General features: G+C 44.3%; 1 protein-coding gene across 3 annotated transcripts in view; it reads right to left on the minus strand.

The window, feature by feature from the left end:
* The window catches only part of LOC146859932 (uncharacterized), a 253,741-nt gene that overhangs the window by 186,490 nt on the left and 44,364 nt on the right, over positions 1–22,887 (minus strand). For 2 of the 3 annotated variants that reach the window (XM_085643673.1, XM_085643674.1), the window contains exons 2-4: positions 18,941–19,067; positions 12,545–12,655; positions 11,176–11,289 (exon numbers count right to left, since the gene is read on the minus strand). In XM_085643673.1, coding sequence (XP_085499799.1) covers positions 11,176–11,289; positions 12,545–12,655; positions 18,941–19,067 — 352 coding nt within the window. The remainder of the gene's footprint in view (positions 1–11,175; positions 11,290–12,544; positions 12,656–18,940; positions 19,068–22,887) is intronic. The other variant, XM_085643675.1, reaches the window with a different exon arrangement.

The raw sequence follows: 22,887 nt of genomic DNA on the forward strand, positions 1-22,887 counted from the left end.
TTACATTTGGGCAACTTTTGACCTCAATATCAACTGGAGTAAATCAATAGTTTTTGCTATCATATCCATAACGGAAGAACGTTCCCTTGAGTACACAATCAAATGGTGCATAGACTCAATGGGAAATTTAGGGATTTGGATTGATTGGGATACAGATACCATATTATGGGAAAATTATGGTGTAATCATTTCTAAACTAGAGACCCATGTGAATCTATGGCTTTCTCTTCTAATTTCCCTAGCTGACAGGATTTAATTAATTAAAATGATTGTCCTTCTTGAAATTCTATATCTTTTCAATAATATATTCCTATATGATTGCCTAGGCATTTCTTCAATACACTCCGATCTTTAATGATTAAACTAGTCTTGGAGGGCAACAATCCCAGACTTAACTGAGAAGTTCTTACATTACCATATGAATGGGGGGAGGAGGGTCCTTCATTTTTGGCATGGGCCCATTGAATGCTGAACAGGGCGGCAGCCGAGGGCACGTCCTTAGCAGAGAGGATACTCTGGGTATGCGGAAGTTTCCGCTGTCTGAAAGTAGGGGCACAATTCTCACGACATTGTGGAGCAAAGTACAACTAGACCCTGACAGCTTATCCACGCAGCAGGATGGACAAGGGGTGGGTCAGGGTTAGGGCTGGACAAGGGATGAGCCCAGGATGGGACGGCTATTGCCATACTAATTGGGATAGGGATAAATATTGTATATGACACTGTACATATGCGCACTGTATGTATATGGGGATGCCTTTCTTTAATGATGTAACCTGTGGAAGTTTAAGTTGTTGGTTAACTATATATATTTATTGATCTACGAATTACACTCGAGATAATGCAATGACAGCGTGATAAAGAATGCAAAGAGCAGATGATACTGCAGAGTTAATACAACGAGAGAAGACAAAGGCGATTGTTAAGTCTCACTTTATACGTAACAATCTCTATGTTTTTGGATGTTTTAATCTATGGACCGTGCTGATTTACTTGACTAACGTTGATTGCAGATTTGTTATGCGTGTAATGTACACGGCAAAAAGTATAATGAGATATCACATATTGCTGTTATGGATAATAGAAAATAACAATAAAAAGATCAAACACTAATGAATAGGGGAATGAGGGCTTTGAGGAACAGTGATTGATTTTGAGCTGTATTATCTATGTGCTCAGACCCACTACATTCACCGCTTGTACTACCCAATGCTGTCTAAACTTCATATAGGGGTTGAAAAAGATAATATAGAGCCAATTCCACTCAGGCCTTGCTATACCAACACATACCATACAGAAGATTGTAAATCAACACTGTTGCTTGCAATGTGGAGATGTGTTATAGATTGGGCACTAGAACCAAACTCAACATTCTATATTCACCAGACATGCAGCATAATCCAAAAATATCCCCAACCTGCACAAAGAAGTTGCTTTCCTTGCTCGACTCACCTTGGCTAACCAAATTCAGAGACCTATTCCTGAAGGACTTATTTTCTTAGTTTTTGGCAAACTCATAAAATAAAGATCTTACCTTTAGAGATATTCCTGTACAATAGGTTAGTAACAGAATGCAAGGCCACTTTCCCCATATTCCCATGTGAACCTCCACAGTTTAAGACACTTACACTTCTGCTGACTTCAAAAACTACCAGGTCCTTCATCACGCGATTGAATAACTATGCAACTGGAGGCTTCAGTGACACAATTCACATGGGGGCAAATGGAGCTGCAGGATCAGATAATTGAGGTGTATTGAGTTTACTATTGGGTACAGACAGTCACACTATCCCCACCCACAAGATACGTATTATCTGCCTCCTGTGTCATCAAAAGTGTGATTCACTGGACTGACACTACTTATAGTGAAAAGACAGTTAGTATAGTGCTGGGGTCATGGCCGCTTCACAACACAAAGGAAATGGCTAAAGGCACTAGTGTATTGCAATTAGCAACCTGAGATATATGTGGAGTGACTTCCCCACTACTGTGGTGGAATGTATAAACGGATTGTTAACACAACCGTAACTAAATAGTTACTTAGCTAAATTGGATTGGGAAATAAAAAGAAAAAAGTCCTGTATGTTCGTGGTGAGCCCACACTTTGTCTCACAACAGACAGTGTATGCTCTGTCGAGTACGCAAGACCTAATGAGGGTTTTCAGTGACTGTGACTGCAGAGATAGAGAGCTGCTGTTCCTTTCAGTCCTCCACCCTTACATTGACAGCTATGCACAGGGACTCACAAGAGAACATCTGTCTGATATATGTTAATGAGGTAAAACTATTTGCAACTAATAAAGAATGGGCATTTTACACTGTGAGTGATTAGGGAATCAGACACTGTGCAAAATGAAGGTTGGGTGGCAAAGCAGTTGATGTGCAAAAAACCCAATTTCTTTCTGACGCTACCTTTGTAAATCCAGTCCATAGATTTTCTCTTACCTTTTTATCAGAAGCCTTAGCAGGAGACATATCACAAGCACCTGTCGCAGTACTAGTAAAATAGCAATCCCACACTTCAAACAGAGTTTCAGCTAAAGCACCAGGAGAAGCTTTAGCAGGATAACCTAAGACACTAAAAAAACGTAATGGAACTTTTGGTTATATTCCATATCATTATTTTTAGCTTATCTCTAGCAATACATAAGAGAACCAATCATATGCCAATTAGCCTTGGTGCTGCTGCAGTAATCACACTCTGTTCCAAACTATTAGGCTACAAGCATTCTGAATAAGAACACAACAAACCCTAGATTAGTTTCGGTTTGGCTGGAGCTCATCGGTGAGGTGCAGCTTGAGTTCCTTTGTTTTACCAAGATACTCAGCACAAATGCAGGACTATTGCTCTGTTAGAACCTGCCTTTATTACTATATATATGTTGTTGTGCTGCCTTCTGCAAAGATACGGAGTAGAGGAACACACTCTCACATTCACTAATGCACTTGTACACAGGAACAGGCACATGTTTATGTAGTCGTGCACATAACCTCACACTAGAGTATGCTTTTATGGGCCGATCACTGTGTGTAGTTCAATGTTACAATATATGTGTGCGTGTATGTCAGAATGTGTCATTAGAGACTAAGGTCCTGATTGCAACTTTGGCGGTGTGGGAGCGGTCCGCCACAACAGCACCCCGCTCCCACACTGCCAAAGTCGACTGCTGCCTGCCTGCCAGATTACGAGTCATTTCATGTCCTGGCAGGTGGGGGCGCAGAGGTCCTGTGGCAGTGCAGTTCAAAAGGCCCATATGTGCAGGAACTGGGTTGTATACACCGCCATGAAAAATGTGGAGGTCAGGAAAGTCATAATATACTTGGCGGTGCTGCAACGGCACTGCCAGCATAATGGTGCCCTAGACCAGCATACCAACGCTGAGGGATCGCAGATCACCAGCGGTTGCGGTGGTCCCATGACGGTCCAACCAGTGAAGTTGTAATACGGCGGTTGGATCGCCGGTTCAGCGGTAGCCATCACGGACTGCCAAACTCGTAATTGGGCCGTAAGCTTCAAATGAGTCTGAAGTCCATTCATAAATTATAGGAAATGGGGAGCCCTCAAACCCTGTGGTGACTTCTGCCTACTTTTGCTGTCTGAGTCCACTCATGAACTGGAATTCCTTGAGGCCCACTTGAGGATATAGGAAGGATCTGTGTGTGAATCTAACAGGAGTGTTAGACTCCTGAAAAAAGAATTGGCAATGCATTGTGCCTTTTTGATCCATTGGCTTTGCTAATGCTTTTTGCAGATACCGTGCAGCATTAGCTAAGAAATGTCTGTGATGATGCAAACATCTCATGCCGCTCCATTCCGCATCCGCGATGATGATTCAGGTGGACACCATTTGGAACGGTAAATAGTCAAACAATTCCTTTTTATTTGAGCAAAAGTGTTTTTCAATATCAGAGTACCCCCTACTTTAAGGACCCTTAAGAGGTGAAGGAAGAAACGGAGTAGTGGGTGGGGGCTGTGGTGGGAGGCAATGTGGAGTAGACAGGGAGCACAATGGATGAGCTTCTGGCCGACAGAGGATAAATAATAATTTAAAAAAGGAGTATGGTGGGGGAAGCAACACTGATGTGTGTGGGGGTGGGAAGAAGCACATGAGGGCAAGAGGAAGTGAGGGAAGTAATGGACGAGCTGCTGGTGTGGGGAGAATGGGAGCAGCATGAGAAGGTGGGTATCTGAGGGAAGAACGGCACACGATCAAGACAGTATAAAAAAAGAAAAAAACATACACACACACTCAGGGGGTGCCGAAAAAGAAAAAAGTAGTTCCCTGAATGACAGCAGTGGAAGTACAAGTCATTCAATCAAAAAGATAGTTAAAAAACTATGCTTCAGGGGCAAACACAAGAAGATTTAGAAAAGCCATCGACTAATAAGAAAGTAAATGAGAGTGAAAATAAAGGCAACCGGTGGTAAGCCACGGGCTGGCTCTAAGCCCACTGTAAGTTTTTTGTATGGTTCAGAAGAGGTGTTTTGACAGCAGATAGCTAAAAGCTACCTGTAGGTGAGACTTGAAAAAAGCTAGTGTAGTCAATGCAGTATATGCATTGAGGATAATGTAAAATCACAATGAAACTTAGTAATACATTTATCTTTTGCCTATCTGGGAGACAAAAGAAAGGACATTTTAAGGCAGTGTTTTTTTCTTGCAAGTCATTACCACTTATTCTCAAAAGTAACATTTCCTTATACCAAAAGGCAGGACAAAATTCAATGGAATAATAAACTATATAAGCTGCTGGGCAATAATGATTTTGGTCCGAGGGAGGAAAGGTGAATAATATGTCATCTGTACGTCACTGTAGTTGATATTCTCAAGTTATCTATAACTACCCACAACTTGCTTTTAGCACACACCTTCATGCCATCCCAGATGTCGCAAATGGATCATCCCCAGAGATATCATTGGGTGGGTCCTTAGGGATCTGAGCCAGTATTCCTGGAAAGGACGGCAATAGTCTTGAAGGAAAGAAGAAGGCAGCAAGCTACACCAGTTTGCCACCTCTGGTTAACGCAAGTACATTCTTCCAGGGAACTCAAAGAACTTGATACACAGATTCAGGGGTGCATTGGATTGGGTCTTCATTAATTCTAAAGGGCCGCTTTCCCTTTACCAAAATAATTATAATGTTGTGTGATATACTTGCTGCAGAGGATGAGAAATCTCACCTTTAGAGCTCATTTATTGCAATACACAAGTTGTATTTTGTTTAAAAGAAAGTGATTTACCTTTTTATGTTTAATACATTTTAATAGCTCTCTGACTTTTTTTTTTAAACACATTTTTATTTGTCAAGATGCACATATATTGTGCACTCCAGAGACAACTGCACAATCAGACCATACAAAAATCATGACTTTGACATTTTGCACGTGGATGTAATAAAACATGAATAACAATATAAAGATTTGCCCCAACTCCCTCCCCCCGTCACTCCCCCCGATCGCACGGAGTCCTCATACTCCCGATCAAAGCTTATGAATGTAGTAGGGGAATCTACCCCCTTGGGCCCCCCCACACAGCACCTCCGCACGCCAAACATGTGCACATACGTCAACCCAACGGGTGAGTCTCTGTTGCTGATGGTGGATCCAACAGCAGGCCCGATAATCCGCCCATCGTTTCCAGATCTTGTAGTGTTTGTGTGGGCACCCTCTAGCAACAAAAATGGGTTGTTCCAGCCCCATACAAATGTCCAGGCCATTCTTCCATGCGGCCACCGAAGGGGCCCTCGGCGCCTTCCATGCCCTGCCAATGGCCCTTTTCGCTAGAGTAAAGCCCAATTGCATCAAATGCCGCTTGTGGATATTACCTCCTATTCCTTCCATAACATGAAGCAAGGCCAATCGCGGTGTGCGGGGGAGTTCCCACCCCAGGGCCTCCGAGAGGCAGGTAAAAAAAAAAATCCAGAAACGGTCTAGGGAAGGACTATGCCAGACCGTGTGGATACATGTGCCCTCCTCTCGACTGCATCGAAGACACATAGGAGAGGCTATCAGCCCAGCCTTCCACAGGCGCGCTCGTGTAAAATAAACCCTGTGTAAGATTAGAACTGGATGAGGTGGAGTCGTATGGCTATGGCCGCCCCCCTTGGAGCAGCCAGGGCCTCGGACCAGTCTTCCTCCTCCAGTGGACCCACATCTCCCTCCTAGTCCCCCCGGAGCTTCTGAAGCTTGGAAGAGCAATGAGTAACCAGGGACTGATAAATCTGGGAGATTTTATGGTCTTTTAGGTCCCCCATAAAAACTTTTGCCTCCAATGGGCCGAATTCCGGCAGGGACTCCACGCCTTCCAAGCTGGGAGACAGGGCATGCCTAAATTGAAGATAGCGATAGAACTGGGACTGCGGCATGAGGAATTCTTTCTGAAGGTTCTGAAAGGATTTGAGCGTCGGACCCCTCATTACATCCCCCAGGACTGAGATGGCAATATTATCCCACCCCCGGAAACCCTGTAGGGCCGCCAGCTGTGATAGGCGCCCATTATTCCAGAGGGGAGTCTCCCGGGTCAGTGTGTTCCACCACCCCATCCGTCGCAGCGCCTGTCTCCAGATCTGGAATACCACCTGTGTAGCCAATGGAAGTGAGCCCCGCAAAGGCGCTGAATAAAGAAAGGTATGCAGCGAGTGGTGTCCCATGAGTTGCCGCTCCACCGCGTATGCTGGGTCATCCCGGTTACCGTACCACCACTCATTAAGGACCAGCAGATGTGAGGCTTGATGATACGAGTGAATATCAGAGGACGCTAGCCCCCCGCAATAAGTGGACAAGAACAGGTTCGCAAAGCCAGCCGCACCCTTCCTCCCTCCCATAGAAACTGCCCAAGCGCTGCATTCACTTGTCGAAACCATTAGGACGGGATCTGTTAGGGGTGGTTCTGTAACTGATAGAGGAGCCGGGAGAGCGCCACCATCTTAAATATGGCCGATCTGCCATATATTGACAAGGGCATTCGGGACCAGGACTTGATGTCTTCACGTATTCTTTCCCACACTGGAACCAGGTTACGCTCCCAGGAGACTGCCGGCACATGTGACAAGAACACTCCTAGGTATTTCAGACCCCCCACCACCAGCTGGACAGAGAAGATCCACGCACCGGCGCCCGTCCGATCTCCGAGAATCCATAACGTGGATTTACGGAGATTCATATATAATCCAGATGTCTCCCCAAAAATCTGCATGATACGCAGTAGCCGCAGCCCCGTTTTGTCCATGGCTGAGAGAAAGAAAAGGACATCGTCCGCAAATAATGCGATCCTATCTGATAGTCCTGCCGCCCATTCAAATCCCCGCACCTGTGCATCAATGCGCACCCATGCAGCCTATGGCTCCATAGCCAAAGCGAATAAATAAGGGGACAGGGGACATACCTGCCGCATGCCCCGCCTGATAGAGAAAGTGGATGAGGTTGCACCGGCCACCCGCACTGACGCTGTCAAATCAGTATATAGGAGCATTAGATAGGAAAGGAAGCACGGTCCAAGGTTGAGTCCTCGCAGCAATGCGAACAAATACACCCAGCTCAGGGAGTCAAACGCCCTGTCCATATCAGCCAATAAAAGCGCCGCCGGTTCCCCCAACTGCCGGATAGCCGCCATCGCTACATGTGCCCGCCTGATGTTATGCCTGGTCGCCCTCTGGGGCATAAACCCAGCCTGGTCCGGGTGGACCATGCTGGTGATGTGGGGCAGAAGATGATTGGCCAGTGCTTTGGCCAGAATCTTCGCCTCCACATTCAAGAGGGAAATGGGGCGATATGAAGCATGCTGCTCCAGGGGCCTGCCCGGCTTATGGAACACCATCACCTCCGCATGTCTCCAGTCCGGAGGAAGTAAGCCCCGCTCACAAGCCTCCTCCACCACGGATCGATAATGAGGGGCTAGTTGCATGAAATAGCTTTTAAAGAATTCACTAGGGAACCCATTGGGCCCGGCGCCTTCCCGGGATTCAGTTCCCCAAAGGTCGCGCCCAACTCCTAGTCCGTCAGTGGCAGCTCCAACTGGTCCCTTATCTCATCCCAGACGGCTTTAGGCGGAAGATCAGTTATGAATTTATCAATAGTGGCGGCGTGTAAGCATTCCTTGAGAGCGTACAAATCCGCATAATATGTGGCAAAGTTTTCCGCAAGGGCCAGTGGATCTGTAAGTGGTTCGCCCACTGGGTCTAAGACGCCCGGCAGGGCTTGAGAATGAAACGTCCCCTGACAGAGTCGATGTAGCATCTTGCTAGATTTATCACCCTACTGATATACCCTGCTACGCATTGCCAGCCATGCATGGCAGGCCTCATCCATCAGAAGGGCTGCAGAGTTCTGTTGAGCCAACAATAACTGTCTCCGAGCCTGCCCGCCTTCTGCCTCCCGACTCCTGCGTTCTAGTGCCTCTATGCCTGCCTCTACCTGCAGCAGTTCTTGCCTGCGCTCCCTACGCGCTGCCGTGCACCAGGAAATGTCTGCCCCCCTCAGTGTGGTTTTCAGTGCCTCCCATACTGTCCTGACTCCAAGAACAGACCCCACGTTGATCGTCAGATATCGATCTATAGCTTTGCTCATGTGTTCCCTATAGCCCTCATTTTGCAGATGCCACACTGAAAGGCGCCATCTGAACGGTTGTTTCTTTTGCCCTATTTGGAGCGTTAGAGCTACCGGGGAGTGATCCGACAGGCCCTGTGGAAGAATCTCCGAGGACACCACCCTGCCAACCGCCACGCGGGGAACAAAGAGATAATCAATTCTGGAGTAGGAATCATGGACCGCAGAGAGGTAGGTGAATTCCCGACTATCTCTGTGGAGGCGCCGCCATACATCCACCCAATTGAGCATTGTCACTAGGGAGAACAATCTCGTGGGATGACCACCCTCCAGTCCAGCCCTCCATCGATCCCTAGCCAGGTCCATAACATCATTGCAGTCCCCACCTACCACGGATAATGCATCAGGTATGTCTTCCCAAAGGGACATGAGCCGCTCTACCAGATTCCATTGTAATTTGGGGGGGTGGGGCATAAACACTGCCCAGCAGCAGGGGGTCCTCCTCGATCATACCCCGGAGAAATAGGTAATGCCCCCAAGTGTCCGTCCACTGTTTAATATGTGTATAAGGGATCCTGCGGTGTATCAATATTGCCACCCCCGTGATCCCCTCGTGAAGCCGGCATAGAAGACTTGAATGCTGAAAGCAGCGGGCCTTCGTACCCATGAGGTGGGTTTCCTGTAGCATAAGGATGTCCGCCCCTGCCCGTTTAGCCTGCTGAAGAATGGCCCCCGTTTAATCTTGTCCAAGGCACCACGCACATTCCAGCTAACAATTAAGAACCTGGGGTCACCTGCCCCTATTGGGTATGCTAGCCATCTGGGACAGTATCTACAACTACAGCGAGGAAGAGAACGTTTCGGTGCATGCGTGAGGAGTAACGGACCATCAGTAAAAGTGCGATCTGCACCCATAAACAATTTCCACCCAACAAACCCCCCACCCTATACCTCAAATACACTGAAGCATCTGTCGCGTCACCTCGACCAATGGATCCCTCAACTTACAGCCCATGTCTCCTGGGCATGTCCCCAGCCAGCGAGAGCCTGGATGAGGTCCCAGCCCTTGTCAGAGTCTCTCCGATCAACATAAATTAGCTTAGAACCCCACAGTCCCTTGTGGACCCATCAATCAGTCTGCCAATGTCTGTCGCCCAGTCCGGGAGGAAGCACCACAGGACTGAGAGCGGCGCTGGGATTGCGATAGCCGGATACCCTTCTGGTGCCACCGGAGTCCCTTCCGGGCCGTGTCGCCCGATGAGGAGTCGGATTCCCTTCCAAGCAGCGTGTGTGCCCGCACCCGAACTGTCTCATCAGTCCCTTTGAAGACCTCTTCTGGGGAGTCGAAGAAGTGGGTGTGGGAGCGATATACAACTCGTAGCCAGGCAGGAAACAGGTGAGCATACGGAAGCTTGAGGTCTCTCAGACGGACCTTTGCCGCCATGAACGATTGCCGCTGTTGCTGCACCAGCCGCGTGTAATCAGAAAAAATGAGGATACGTACGTTGTCGTAGAGCAGGGGCCCCTTGAGACAGGCCTGTTTCAAGATCACGTTGAGATCAAGGTAGTTCAGTAGCTTCGCTATCACTGGCCGAAAGGCGAGCTCCCGGTGGAGGCTTCTGCATGAGTGCCCTGTGAGCCCGCTCCACCACAAAACAACGGGACAAGGCATCCGGAGGGAGCCAACTCTCCAACCACTGCGTGAGGAAGCGTTCCATGTTGCCCCCCTCGCATCCCTCCGGAAACCCAACGAAGCGCAGATTATTGCGTCGGGCCCGTCCCTCGGCATCCTCCACTCGCAGCGCAAGCCCCTTCTGAGCAGCCGCCATGACAGCCACCTTTTTCTTCAGTGTGGTAACATCGTCCTCCACTCCGGAGATACGGGTCTCAGCCTCCGCAATGAGGGACACCGCATTGCGCAAATCTTGCCGCAGAAGCATAACATCTGAGCCAACCGTCCCTATTTTGGTATACAACATATCTCTGGATTGGGTGATAGCGGCCATGAGTGCCGCATTATCTGGCATTGTCCCCTGCTGCCCTGCGGAAGCCCCAGCTGCCGCTCCCGGACCATTGAAATTATCAATGGGGCCCTGCTTGGGTGGGCCACTACCTCCTTTATCGCTCGTCATGGCTGCCTTCGGGGCTCCCCACGCAAGACCAGGGAGATCAGGGGAGAGTGCGAGGAGGAGAAACCCCCAGTAGCGGCCTCCCGCGGCTCGACCTGGCCGCCGAACAGGAGCCCGTACAAGGCCGCCCCAAGACTAGGGCCAACGAGCCAACCCAAGGCCCCGGGGGCGCCGGATGCCGTCAGATGCACCTAGCGGCGCCCACCGATGCGTGGACGCCCTGAAACCAAGGCAAGGGGCACTCAATCGTAGGCGCCCACTCGGGCCCCCTGCGTCCCCGCGGCAGTCTCAGACCTCGTACCTCCAGGTCTCACTCCCCCACTGGCACACACAAATCCCAGCCACCTCTCTGACTTTTAACACTTTACTCTCAACCACAAAGGCTTTGGGTGGAGGTTTCACACATCTTTTCAAACCCCCCCCTCCAGAAATGGGTAGTTAAGTCCCTAGCAAACCACTCTCCGTCTAACTGGCACACTAGCTCTATAGGTTTTTCCTGACCTGTGCTGGGGCGACCAAGACTCTGCCTTCCATTTGAATCCTGGACCTCTTCCACATACTGGTCTTCATCGCAATTCATCCCAAATATCACATCGGAACTGGTAAGGGTATCACCTGTCAAATAAGGATGACTTCTATCATTTCCGCTGGATACTAAACAGTTCACACTGGCCGCTAACCTCTGTATTACACAAAAATCATTACAATAGAAATACAAAAAAACAATAACATGGCTAAGATAAACTTCTCTTACCAATCCAGGATTTAATAATACATTAACATGCACAGTACACTTCATAATCCACAAAATCATTTGTTTGCTGGTACCTTTCAAGCAAGTAGGCTATTGCTTATTTTGCTGTCCTAACCACTGCTATTAGAAGTATAGGTCTCAGCAAAGAATAATGATTATTTAGGAGAGTTGGACAAAGATTTATAATGTGGAGAAGGTTCTCACTGCTATCAATACCCAATCAACTGACTCGGCTTTATAATTAGGCCACTGTTGCCTAAATGCGCTATGGTAAACAGTATATATTTTTTATATATATTCCAAGCTACTGACATTGACAGATACTCTTGTGACTTAAGTTGTGTGTATATGAAATCATCCTTACTTTCCAATTTTTGAAATTTAATCTGATTACTCCAAACATAGGCTAAGTCTAGTTCTGTTAAAGGATCCCGTAAATATTCAGTCAAGGGATTCTGCCAATTGTGCTCAGAGCATGAGAAATGCTACTCTAAACAACTCCCCTTTTAAAAGATTACTATGCAGCTCTGGCACTCAAAGAATTTTGCAAAATGTACTTTTGCTTCAAGGGGCTGCCTTACAACCCCAAAACTAGGGATTTTTGGATTTGCACCGGTTGTCCTTGCAGCTGTAAGATCGAACAGAGTGAAGGCTCCAGTAAGCACTGTATTTAACCTATCCCCAGTGACGTAGGTAGTCCAAAATCTTGAGGGAACGGGAGGCATACAGGTTAGCTTCATTTGTGCATTTCATCTAGGCACTATAAATTAAGGGTACTTTCTTAAAGACTCTGAGAACAATAATAAATCACACAGTGGTAAACATGTAACTACATTGTTAAGTAAATACATGTACGATTTATCTTAAAACATTCTGATATTTGGCAGTGCAATGGCACTATCTAAAAAAAACCAAGAAGTAACTCCTTCTTTGACGTGGTTGAAAAAGAGATGATCTTAGGCAGTTTGAGGTGAACTTAGCATGGAATAAAGTGCTTTACAAATAATTGCCATAGCATAACCTCACCTGGAGATTGTACATGGGCGCAGTATCATTTGTAAAATAAATTGGCTTTACAATTTGCTCCATGAGGACACGTCTATGATGCAAACTTACTTAGGACACAATCAACCCCAGCTTTTCCTTCAAATCCCTGATGGTCCATGGAGAACAGATCTTCCTGGTCTTTCGCTCTCAATGAAAAGACGGAGGTGGCAATAAGAGGACCTGTCATTAGAACCAAAAAAAAGAATTATTTTGCATATGCTGTGCAACAGCCAAATAGAGTAGAGGTGTATCAGAGTAGAGGTGTATCATGGAGAACCTAGAGGAAAGGAGGACTGAATGACAATCGAAGTTCTTTTGGAACAAGCATACTAACCAGAAACATACACATGGAACAAAGTGTGAATTGATAGACAATTGTGGGAAAGGATATACAGGATGAAAATATTAAGGTCTGCAGAACGGAGCGCTAGATATGATCATTATATGAAAGCTAGAGTTGGCAAGGGTGCATATGGTGAAAATATGACCACTTAGTTACGGTAATGGCTAACAATGGTAAAGTGACAATTATAGTGGGATAGAAATAGCACTATAAGAACATGTGAATACGTATAATCTGAATGAATAAAAACTGAGCATATGGCCATACAAAGATAGACCCAGTAAAAACAGTACATATGCTACTACAGAGACAGACAGAAAAGATGGAGCATGCACAGTTATTTGTAATCTTTACTTTTAAAATGTAACTTCCCAACTCATTTCCCTCTACTTCTGCTACTGTGGCCTGCCTCTATTTCTCCACCGTGATTTTCAGCAGTCACATACACAACTTCTCTATCCTTTATTTTAATATCCTTTGGCATTTTTAGCCCACACCCTTCTTCCCCTCGGTCTTTTAGCATACTACTATCTTTCTTGCATTCAAAAACATTTTCTACAACCTTCTGGCCACCATCTTGATTTTGAAGCTTCTTGAATGGGTACCTCATCATTGTTGCACATATCCTTTTTATGTCAAGCCTGCAGGCAACGCACATGTGCTGTCACTATGGCGATGATCTGTTGTATCGAGGGGGGGTGGAGTAACTCTCCAAGAAGGGGCTTTTAGTCTGCCTATTACTTACGATTTGTTGGCACCATTATCACTTTTATTAGCTGCTTTCTAATTCAGTAGCCCGTGCAATGTTGTCACTTCCTTGTCTTCGTGTGGAGCATGGACCAAGAACAGCACTTAATTAGTCTCCCTCCATCCCTCCCTCGCACTGCGATTGAGGTACTATCCTTTTTTGTGTGCATGTTTAAACAGCGCATGTTCGACCCGACCGGAAGTCATGGGGCGCTTAACAGGAGCACCAGTTACATTATACAAGTTAATTTATGTTTATTTTTTAAGAAAGGGGAGATTCAGTGATTTGTCTAGAATTACAGGATGTTGAGATAACGTTGAGACTCGAAACTGGTTACCCAGTTCTAAAGTTGGCATCCCATCCGCCTACACTGCCCATAGTGCCACATCCTTCTTATTGGTGTCATTGCTTGCTACCCAGAGAAGCACGTCTGGTGCCAGATGTAGACCTTTGAATGACACCTTGTCCCCAGTGAACGTGAAGATGCTTCAGCATTTCTGGTGCAAGAGCTTTTTAAATAGTTCCACTCTGTGTTGCTTTTTCATCTGAAAGCACAATTTGGCAATTCTTTCATTTTTTACGTTTCACGTATTCCAAAACAGCTTAGAAAGTTTGAAAGCAATAAAGACCAAACCAAACTCACCACATGATAACAGTATACCATACGTCACTACGCATATCGATTAGAGTGGCATATATGTAGATGATGTTGTACCATAAAATTGGGGCCAACCTTGCATACTTAGTTGGCAAAATAAAGGTTAAACTGGCATTTCTAGCTAAATATGGAACCTGTGACCTTGCACAGCACAAATTATTACAGTATTTTGTGGAATGTTAGTATGTCATTTTGCATAAGCTTAGTGTGCTTTCATAGGTTTGAGGTGCACCAATTTGGCAAATGCAAAAATAGTCATTTTTGGCTACGTTGAGAATCATGGTTTTCTTTTCCACAATTTCGTCTGGGTGCATGTTTTCTTGAGGGGTACACAACAGGGCACCTGTGGTGCAGTGAGGGTACACGACACGGCACACGTGGTGCAGGGAGTATACACGACCCGGCACATGTGGTGCAGGCAGGGTACATGACAGGGCACACATGGTGCAGGGAGGATACACGAAAGGGCCCATATGGTTCAGGCAGGGTACACAACGGGGCACCAGTGGTGCAGGGAGGGTACACGACACAGCACACGTGGTGCAGGGAGGGTACAGGACAGGGCACACGTGGTTCAGGGAAGTTATACGACAGGGGGCACATGGTGCAGGGATGGTACATAACACGGCAAACGTACATGGCAGGGTACATGACAGGGTATACATCGTGGAGGCATTTGACGGTTGCACTTTGTGTACAACAGAAATAACCAGGAAGCGATGGTCTAATTTCTGTGGTTAACTCTTTCTTTACTCCAACTGCCCTGTACCACTTTCTTCTGGCCCCCACCTTCCAGTCCATTTCACCTAACCCTCACCCACCCAGTTACTGGTCCTTCTCCTCTCCACACTTGCCTTGTCCATTTCGTCTCTCCTTTCCAACAGACAAAATAAAAAAATTAAAAGAATGCTATAAAACGGCTATAGCACTTTTTTTTTTATATATTATCCTGCTCTCCACCGATTTACTGCCTTTCTCAGTCACCACCCCCACCAGACTGAGACAGCTAATAGCTCACCCACAGGTAACACTTATTGGCTTTTCCAATGCTTCTTCCTATTTTGTACTCTAGCTGTTTCAATCAGGAGCTCACCACTGTGTTCTCCTGAAACTGCAGTCCTATCTGTCACCTCCTAGCTCACGCCTGCTCGCTATCCAAAACATTCTTCTCCTCTTGTTGTTCTTAACCTTTCTACTTCCTTTTATGTTGCGGATTGCTCTGTTCTACTTACTGTCCTCTCTTTTGGTAAATTGCCTTTGGTTCATTCTCATTTCTCTCAACAACCATACTTAGTTTTTTAGTCTTGTCTTCCTGCTCATGCTCTACCAGTTTGTTCTGATGTCCCTCAAGGGTCTGTCCTTATTTAAGCTAACTACCCTCTTAGTTTATATTTTGGCTTCTGTTACTTGTCACTTCTGCCAATTTCCAGGTTTTTCTTTTCCTTTGATCTTTGTGACCCTATTCCCTCATGTCTTAATGCCATCCAACTCTGATGTTACAGATTTATCCTCGCCTTAACTCAAAGAAACAAATCCTCTTCTCTCCGGTCTTCTCTCTCATGACTGTGTCCCTCCATCGCACACTCTCATTACCCCTTCTCTATCCACTTCCCCTTCTCTATCCACTCTTTCCTCCTCTGCCCCCAAGTTATGGATCACATTTAGTCCTCCACTTTCACTGCCTGTGAATATTTATTGTGTTGCTTTTGGCTGCTATTTTCAACAAGGTGTGTTTCATAATCAGTAAAGTGTTTCTGATTTACACATTACTAAGATTCTAATCACTTTCTCTAGTCTAAATTACAGCTTTTTCCTGCTCATTGGTCTCCATGCCTATGGATTCCATCCTTTCCAATCTTTAAACATTTTCTTCACTGCTCATTCTCTTTCTGCTCTCGCACCCCCATGATGCTTGTCCTCATTTCAAGTTCAGTTATCTTTGTGTTGTTTTTGATTATATTCATGGCTGTGCAACTCCGCATCTTTCTTTTCAAATTTCCCCTTTATGGATCTTTGTGCTGCCTCTCAATTTCTGTATATAGAAGGAATGTAGTTTTGTTGGAAGACTTCAATACTATTTAGCAATTCTTGTCGCAGTCCAATGTCTATGATACTCCCAACAATTGACTTATGACAAAAGCAACTAATTTTGCACGCAGAAACTGAAATGATTAAAGCACTTAATAAATGATATATTGGCTCACATCAGATAATTTCCCTGAAAAGGCAATATCACATAACCAGGTGCTCTGCGCGAAGTGTGCTAAGTGCTCGTGATATACCAAAAGTGCATGTGTGAAGATAAATACAATCTGAAGGCTCAACCTGATTCATTTGTAGGGTTTGTCCACCTACAACTATGTTTAATTTGGAACTGGTTAGTACAGATGCCTCGCTTTTGCACCAGCCAACATGTATGGTACAGACTGTTTCACCGTCAATGTTGCGACACCATAAAGTCAACATGACACTTGTTCCTTGTTTGGAGTCTTCTTCAGGACAATATGTGGAGACACCCATGTCTCTTTTGGAGGATTATGGGTTCATAAAAGTCCCCATGTATTTATTTCTGAAAGGCTCCAAAGGGTTATTGTTGTAAATGATCCTGGTAATGTAGTTCCAAAGTTTCAGAATGCTTCCCTCCTGAACATTTGCTTCAATAAGACACTCATTTCATTCGGTTCTCATCTTCTGTATTGCTTCGTCCCCATTATGATGTCTCTTAATCTTGTAGTTCCTTAGCAGTTTCTGCCAGTATTTCTAACTTTGGAAACTCACTTATTAAGTATTTTGTGTGGCATGTACATGGTCCTACAGCATCAGTGTGCATTATCAATATAAATAGTACAATGCAAGATATCAAGTACGCATCAGGTAGAAACGTACATAATGACAAGTTATCATCATGCAAATGCCAATAAAAAGAATAATAACCATTAAGTACAAGGTAATTCAGGCTCTTTGCCAAAAACAAATCAAGAACGTCCAGATAACTGCAGTCAGATTGCCAGAGAGATCAACATCTGTGAGTACAAAAATCCAACTGGAAACTGAAACATCTAGATTCATAATGTGAGCTCAAGAGAACTATTAGGGCAGAATCCAGAGATTAGGTAGAAATAAGAGAGAAATACTGACCAAGAATGTTTTTTTTAGCTTTCATTAGAAAGTCAAGACACAGGCAATAGTGCAGATACAAGGCAGAATTGTTTTTCCAAACTCTAGGAGCATATTCCAGAAATTACTGGTTCAAGATACATTTTTTTGTTTAAAAGGGAATGCCCTGACAGCAGAGCAAGCCTAAAGAGTATAGTACAGATGATGTGATGAAAGGTGCTAATGCCTGATATCAATGTGCTGCAGAATGCAAAGAGGCTCTGACTAGGGGAAGGTGAATCTTAGGAATGCCAGTGAGAACAGCATTGACACAGTCAAGCCTGGATAAACCAGTGCTTGTATCACATATCTGAGATCTTGTTTCAGAAGCCTAAGCATGATTTCAACAAATCATGGCATCAACAATTCCAATTATGGTATCATTAAATATGCTACCGTCATCCTTCACGTCATGGTGCTCTGGAAATCAAGATAGATTCATTTTGAAGTTGTTGATTCTTGGGTTGTCCCACAGTAATAGCTCTAGTAAAGATAATTGAGAAGTGAATATGAAAATGGTCAAATTAGTAAACTATTATTAAGACAATGACCAAAGCAGAATCCTCTAAAGCATTAAGTAGGCCCCTTTAGTATGTTTGAGTTTTGAACAGTGCCATGTCACGCTGTTCTCTTGCATGATTTTGGCAAAGAAGCAAAACAAGCAATCGTTGGGCTTATCCCAGAGATGGTTGAAAGCTCCAACAAGGATGTAAGTAAACGTGATTTGAAGATTATGCATTCCATGCAGTGATCGACAAAAGAGTTGTTCTCGCCAAGAGGATGGTAGCTATTGTGAATGCTGGTTGATGTAGTGGCAATAAACTCAAGTTTAATTGCGAATTCTTGAAAAGTGGGAAGGGAGTTGGAAGACACTAGAAGGAAGGGTAAAGTATTTTGGTAGGCACAGCTGTACCACCCCAGTCCTGCCTTCTCTATAAAATCCTGAGAAGAAGTAAGTAATCAGGTGGTAAAGGTAAACCCATGACAGGCTGAGACGTTTCATAAAACAATGTTTTTATTAAGTCAAGTTTGATGTTGTGTCTATGCTGTGTTTGACTGTCATGCAACAGTAATGTAGCATACAGAGTAATGTGGCAGAAGAGGTGAGCTCATAATGAGATGAGTCCAGAGAGATCTCAATAACATTTTTAGACTTCAATTATCCTTGTTCAGCGATTTGGTGAGCACGCAGTTTAACTTAAAAGGAAATTTAAAAATGCAATGATAAACATTGTGTTAGTAGCATACACACTACCAAAGAAATGGCTCAGGGAAAGCAGTACACGCCGTAGTAAAGACCATGAAGATGCAGTGCACAGTCGTATACTTCAAGAAAGCAGTTCACACTATAACAGAGATTGGCCTACAGAAAGTGGAACATTTAGAACTACAGAGGCGGGCCCTGGAAAAATTATATTGGCATTTTCTGGCTATATTTAGCCATGGCACCCTGAGATTTTAAACTTCTGTCATGAAAAATAAAATGTACTTTGTCAAGCTGAATGGATACAGACAATTAAAATGCATTTTATACATTTCATTTGGCCACTGTTCATTTACCCAGCGACATCAATGCTTGTTGAATGTCCTTCATTACGTTCCTGTAAAGCTCCTTCTGCCATTCATGTAAAAGCTTCCACTCCTCTGCTGAGAAATATGCAGCAACATCATGGAAGGTCACGGGTCCCTGAAAGAACAAAACGTAGAGGTCATATACAACCGCTTAAGTGGTCAGAGACTTTTGTTATGCAATAATGTTCTTGTCTGCCCCTTCTGCTCCTCTCTTGCCTTTATACTTTCTCTAAATCTTTCACTCTGAACACATGAAAGCCAGTGAGGTGACAGGCTTGTCAGTGGCTTGCCATGATGCACAAGGAATAGCCAAAGCAGGTCCTAGTATGATTTTTATCTAACATCGAACTCTATTTAATCATGCATTAGGCCTAGAAATGCCAACCCCTCTCCGCTACGAGTGCTGTATGAGGCACTTTCCCCTGAAGGGAGATGTGTGTGTGGTGTGGACCCTCTAGACTCAAACTACCTCTCAAAAATCTTACAATATACCTGCTTGAAGCCTGTGATCTGCCACACTCAATTTCTTACCCACGAAAGAGCAATTGTGAGAGTTTTTGCAGAAGGTCTCTACAACTACTAGGCATAAACCTAGGACTAGAAGGAACTTGTTATATATCACAAAGAATCTATTAAAGGTAGAAGGCAGAGTTTATTCTGCGTAAGAAGACTATCTTACAATCTCTTCTCAGTCTCAGCTGTCAAGTCACAGAACACTCCTGAGGAGAACTGTCAACATTTTATGAGGGGGGCTATGAATCAGGGGTCTACCAGAACGAAAAAGAGGACAGGAGATAAGGGAAACATGGGGAAATTAATGTATCAAGTAAAACAGAAAGTTCCTTGGATTACACACAAGGTTAAAAACACTCCTCTTCTGTGCTGGCTATCGGCATGCCAAAGACCAAAACTCCCATTTGGCACGGTCTTCCCTTCCTGGTGTCGAATTAACCAAACCTTTTCCAATTCCTGGTTAGAGGCCTAAAATGGGTGTGGCTTTCTTTCAGTGTACAACCTAGTCATGATTATTGCTGGACTACAGATTCCTTCCTCTCCAAGTGTTTACAAACTAATTCTTATCGACATTGGTAGAATTTGATTAATTTGTCTTTTGACTAAGAATGTTAGCATCCAGCTTCCACCTCCTGCTTATCCTTCAAAGTGACTGAAAAGGGGCAACAAGCACTTTATAAAAATTCTAAATACATTTCTATCTAATTTATTGTTTTTGTTCTGCATTCTTGCAATCAGGAGCCACTTCAGAGTAATCATAAACATTATTCAAGTGTCTCATTATTAATTTATCAAATATAATTGGCTTTGTCTTAATATAATTTCTTAGATCAACTTGAAGAGTTGGAAAAGAATAACTGTGATGTTGCGGACCATGTCATGAGTGATGTAATATGTGACTTCTTATTTTGCATTGCTGGCGCGCGAGTTATAGTTAGCTCAACTAACTATAACGGGGGAATTTCTATGGTTTTATATGAGTCAAATGTCCAACTAACTATAACGTCCCTGAAACCTATGTTTTTTTAGTGAATTTCAAACGTTTTTTAAATGCTAATTCCTAACTATAACGTCTGTAAAACCTATGGTTTTTTCAGTTAATTTCGAAGGTTTTTAAAATGTTAATTTCATATTTTAATATTTATAAAACCTATATTTTTTCTATTTTTTGGGGTAATATTTTGTAACTCCATTATCCTTTTTTAACTTTAAAAATTATGTAATGTTTTAGATCTTCAAAAAAAATATGTATATATATATTTTTTGGGGGGAGAAAACTGGAGTCCTGTACCGGTAGTGTACCAAGCTCCATCAGCACGCGAATCCTATCCGCCATATTGCTAAACTCGTAAATGATGCGTATTTCGTAGCCGTCGGGTTCGTGGCACCGTGTCCCGCGTAACATCATATACGTATGAGGACGCGCCAGCTGCTACTTTGGTAGGCGACGGGTACGCAGTACCAAGCCGCACGTTACGTCATGTACGTATGGGGTCGCGCCCGCTGCGCGTTGCGTATGCGACGAGTGCACGCTGCCAGGCCCTGTGTTACATCATAGACGTATGGTGTCGCGCCGGGTACACCATTCCCTCATTTTTTTTTATGTCTCAAAACTATATGTAAATAAGTTTAAAGTGTATATGAGAGCAAGCGATAATCTAAAATATTTTAAACATTTACATATTTCTAACTGTAATAAACTTATGCGATGATAAATATATTTTATCAAAATCTCGTCGGGTGCCGCCTCCTTGCGGGCTCAGCGCGATTGCCATGTGACCTTAAAAAAACAGCATTTGATTGGTTCATAACATTTCCCATTATAACAGTTGGAGGACCCCACCCATTTTAGTCATTCTCTCTACAGCGTTTGATGCGAGACACCTCTTCTGCTTAGAGAGCTTTTTTGAAAAGTTTTTTGCTGTGTACACATATCTTATACTACACACAACATGCAACGATCATCTTGATCAATATTCATGATCTGTACAGTAGCCTTCCACGTGTGATGGCCATGCATCTGAAACGTTACATCAAAAACACAAATGTGTGTTACATGATGCCCCTGGTGTGTGTGTGTGCGCATTATTGTGCTCCCTTTCGGCCTGGGTTTTGGTGGCTCGAAGGGGTATCATTAGCCACGGGCAGAGTGCACATCCTAGATCACATGTGACAAACAGTAAAGAGTAATGTGTAGATTTGTGTTGCAGTATGCTCTGTTGTCAGGCTTCACCAGTATAGTAGTGTGTCATATGTGAGACTTTCAGATTCACGTTTGACATGCACTGCTTGACTGTAATGAGCGTTATCACTGTGTATGACGTAGCCTCACTGCTGATCCTCCCTCCATCCGAGCACATTCACATGTGTGCGCTTCGCGATAGCAACACTTTCAATAATACCGCACACCATTGAAATGCGTGTCTGCTCATATCCACAAGCTTGACAAGGACATGTGATGTTGGCCATTCAATGTTTTCGGACAGCATCTCATTAGTGATAGTTGCCGCTCTCCCGGTACATGCTACATTAATGTAAATTGCGAATTGTGCGACGTCAAAACTGCAACAGGGACACACTCATAAGTACACTTCCTGGCCAGGCAGGAAATGAACAACGCCCAGGTCCCCGGAATAATTATTCACACCCCTATGCTGGCCTGGCGTACGCAAGCCCAGCCCACTTTGCGTACGTATAAATAGGATAACGACGACGCCACGTCCCAGTTTTTCCACACTGCCTCAGGTGATATGGCCGAATCCACGTCGCATATCACAATGCGCAATAAAAACAAGCATTGGCATAGCCAATAGGTCTCGCTTTTGGGACCTTATAAGTATTTAGTTATGCAGCACAATATCATTAGTGTAACAACATCAACTGTTGCATGGCTAAACACTTATAAGGTCCCAAAGGCGAGACCTATTGGCTATGCCAATGTCATCTTACATGCAGGACCTGTAACTTAAATTATTAGATTGAACTAAAATGATTGCCCAAGACCTGTAAAGCTGATGGAGATGTATTTATTGTTTTTATTTAATTATTCATTCATTTATTTGGGAATAAAATAGCCTGATGGTGTTTAAACTGCAACTGACTGAATTAAATGTCTTTTGTCTTACAATTACTTTCTGTGGAGACATTCATTTGAGATCGGCCCATAGTAGATCCTTTAACTGCGTTTCTGTAAAAGTCAAGCTATTCATAAACATATTACTTGGAGTTATTAAAAAAAGAACTCAAGCGTGGAATACTGCAAAAACTGCCTCGGATAAAATAAGATGCAACGCTTGAATGCATAGTGACTGGGGTACAGAAGGAGGCAGACTTATAGGAAAGAGGTGTGACAGCTTTGTCGCTTCCTTCCTTAAGTACAGCACACGAGTCAGATCTCAACATGCAGAACTAAATCATGGCCC

Source organism: Triturus cristatus, chromosome 3_1 (genome assembly GCF_964204655.1).
Source record: "Triturus cristatus chromosome 3_1, aTriCri1.1, whole genome shotgun sequence".
Taxonomy (NCBI): Eukaryota; Metazoa; Chordata; class Amphibia; order Caudata; family Salamandridae; genus Triturus; species Triturus cristatus.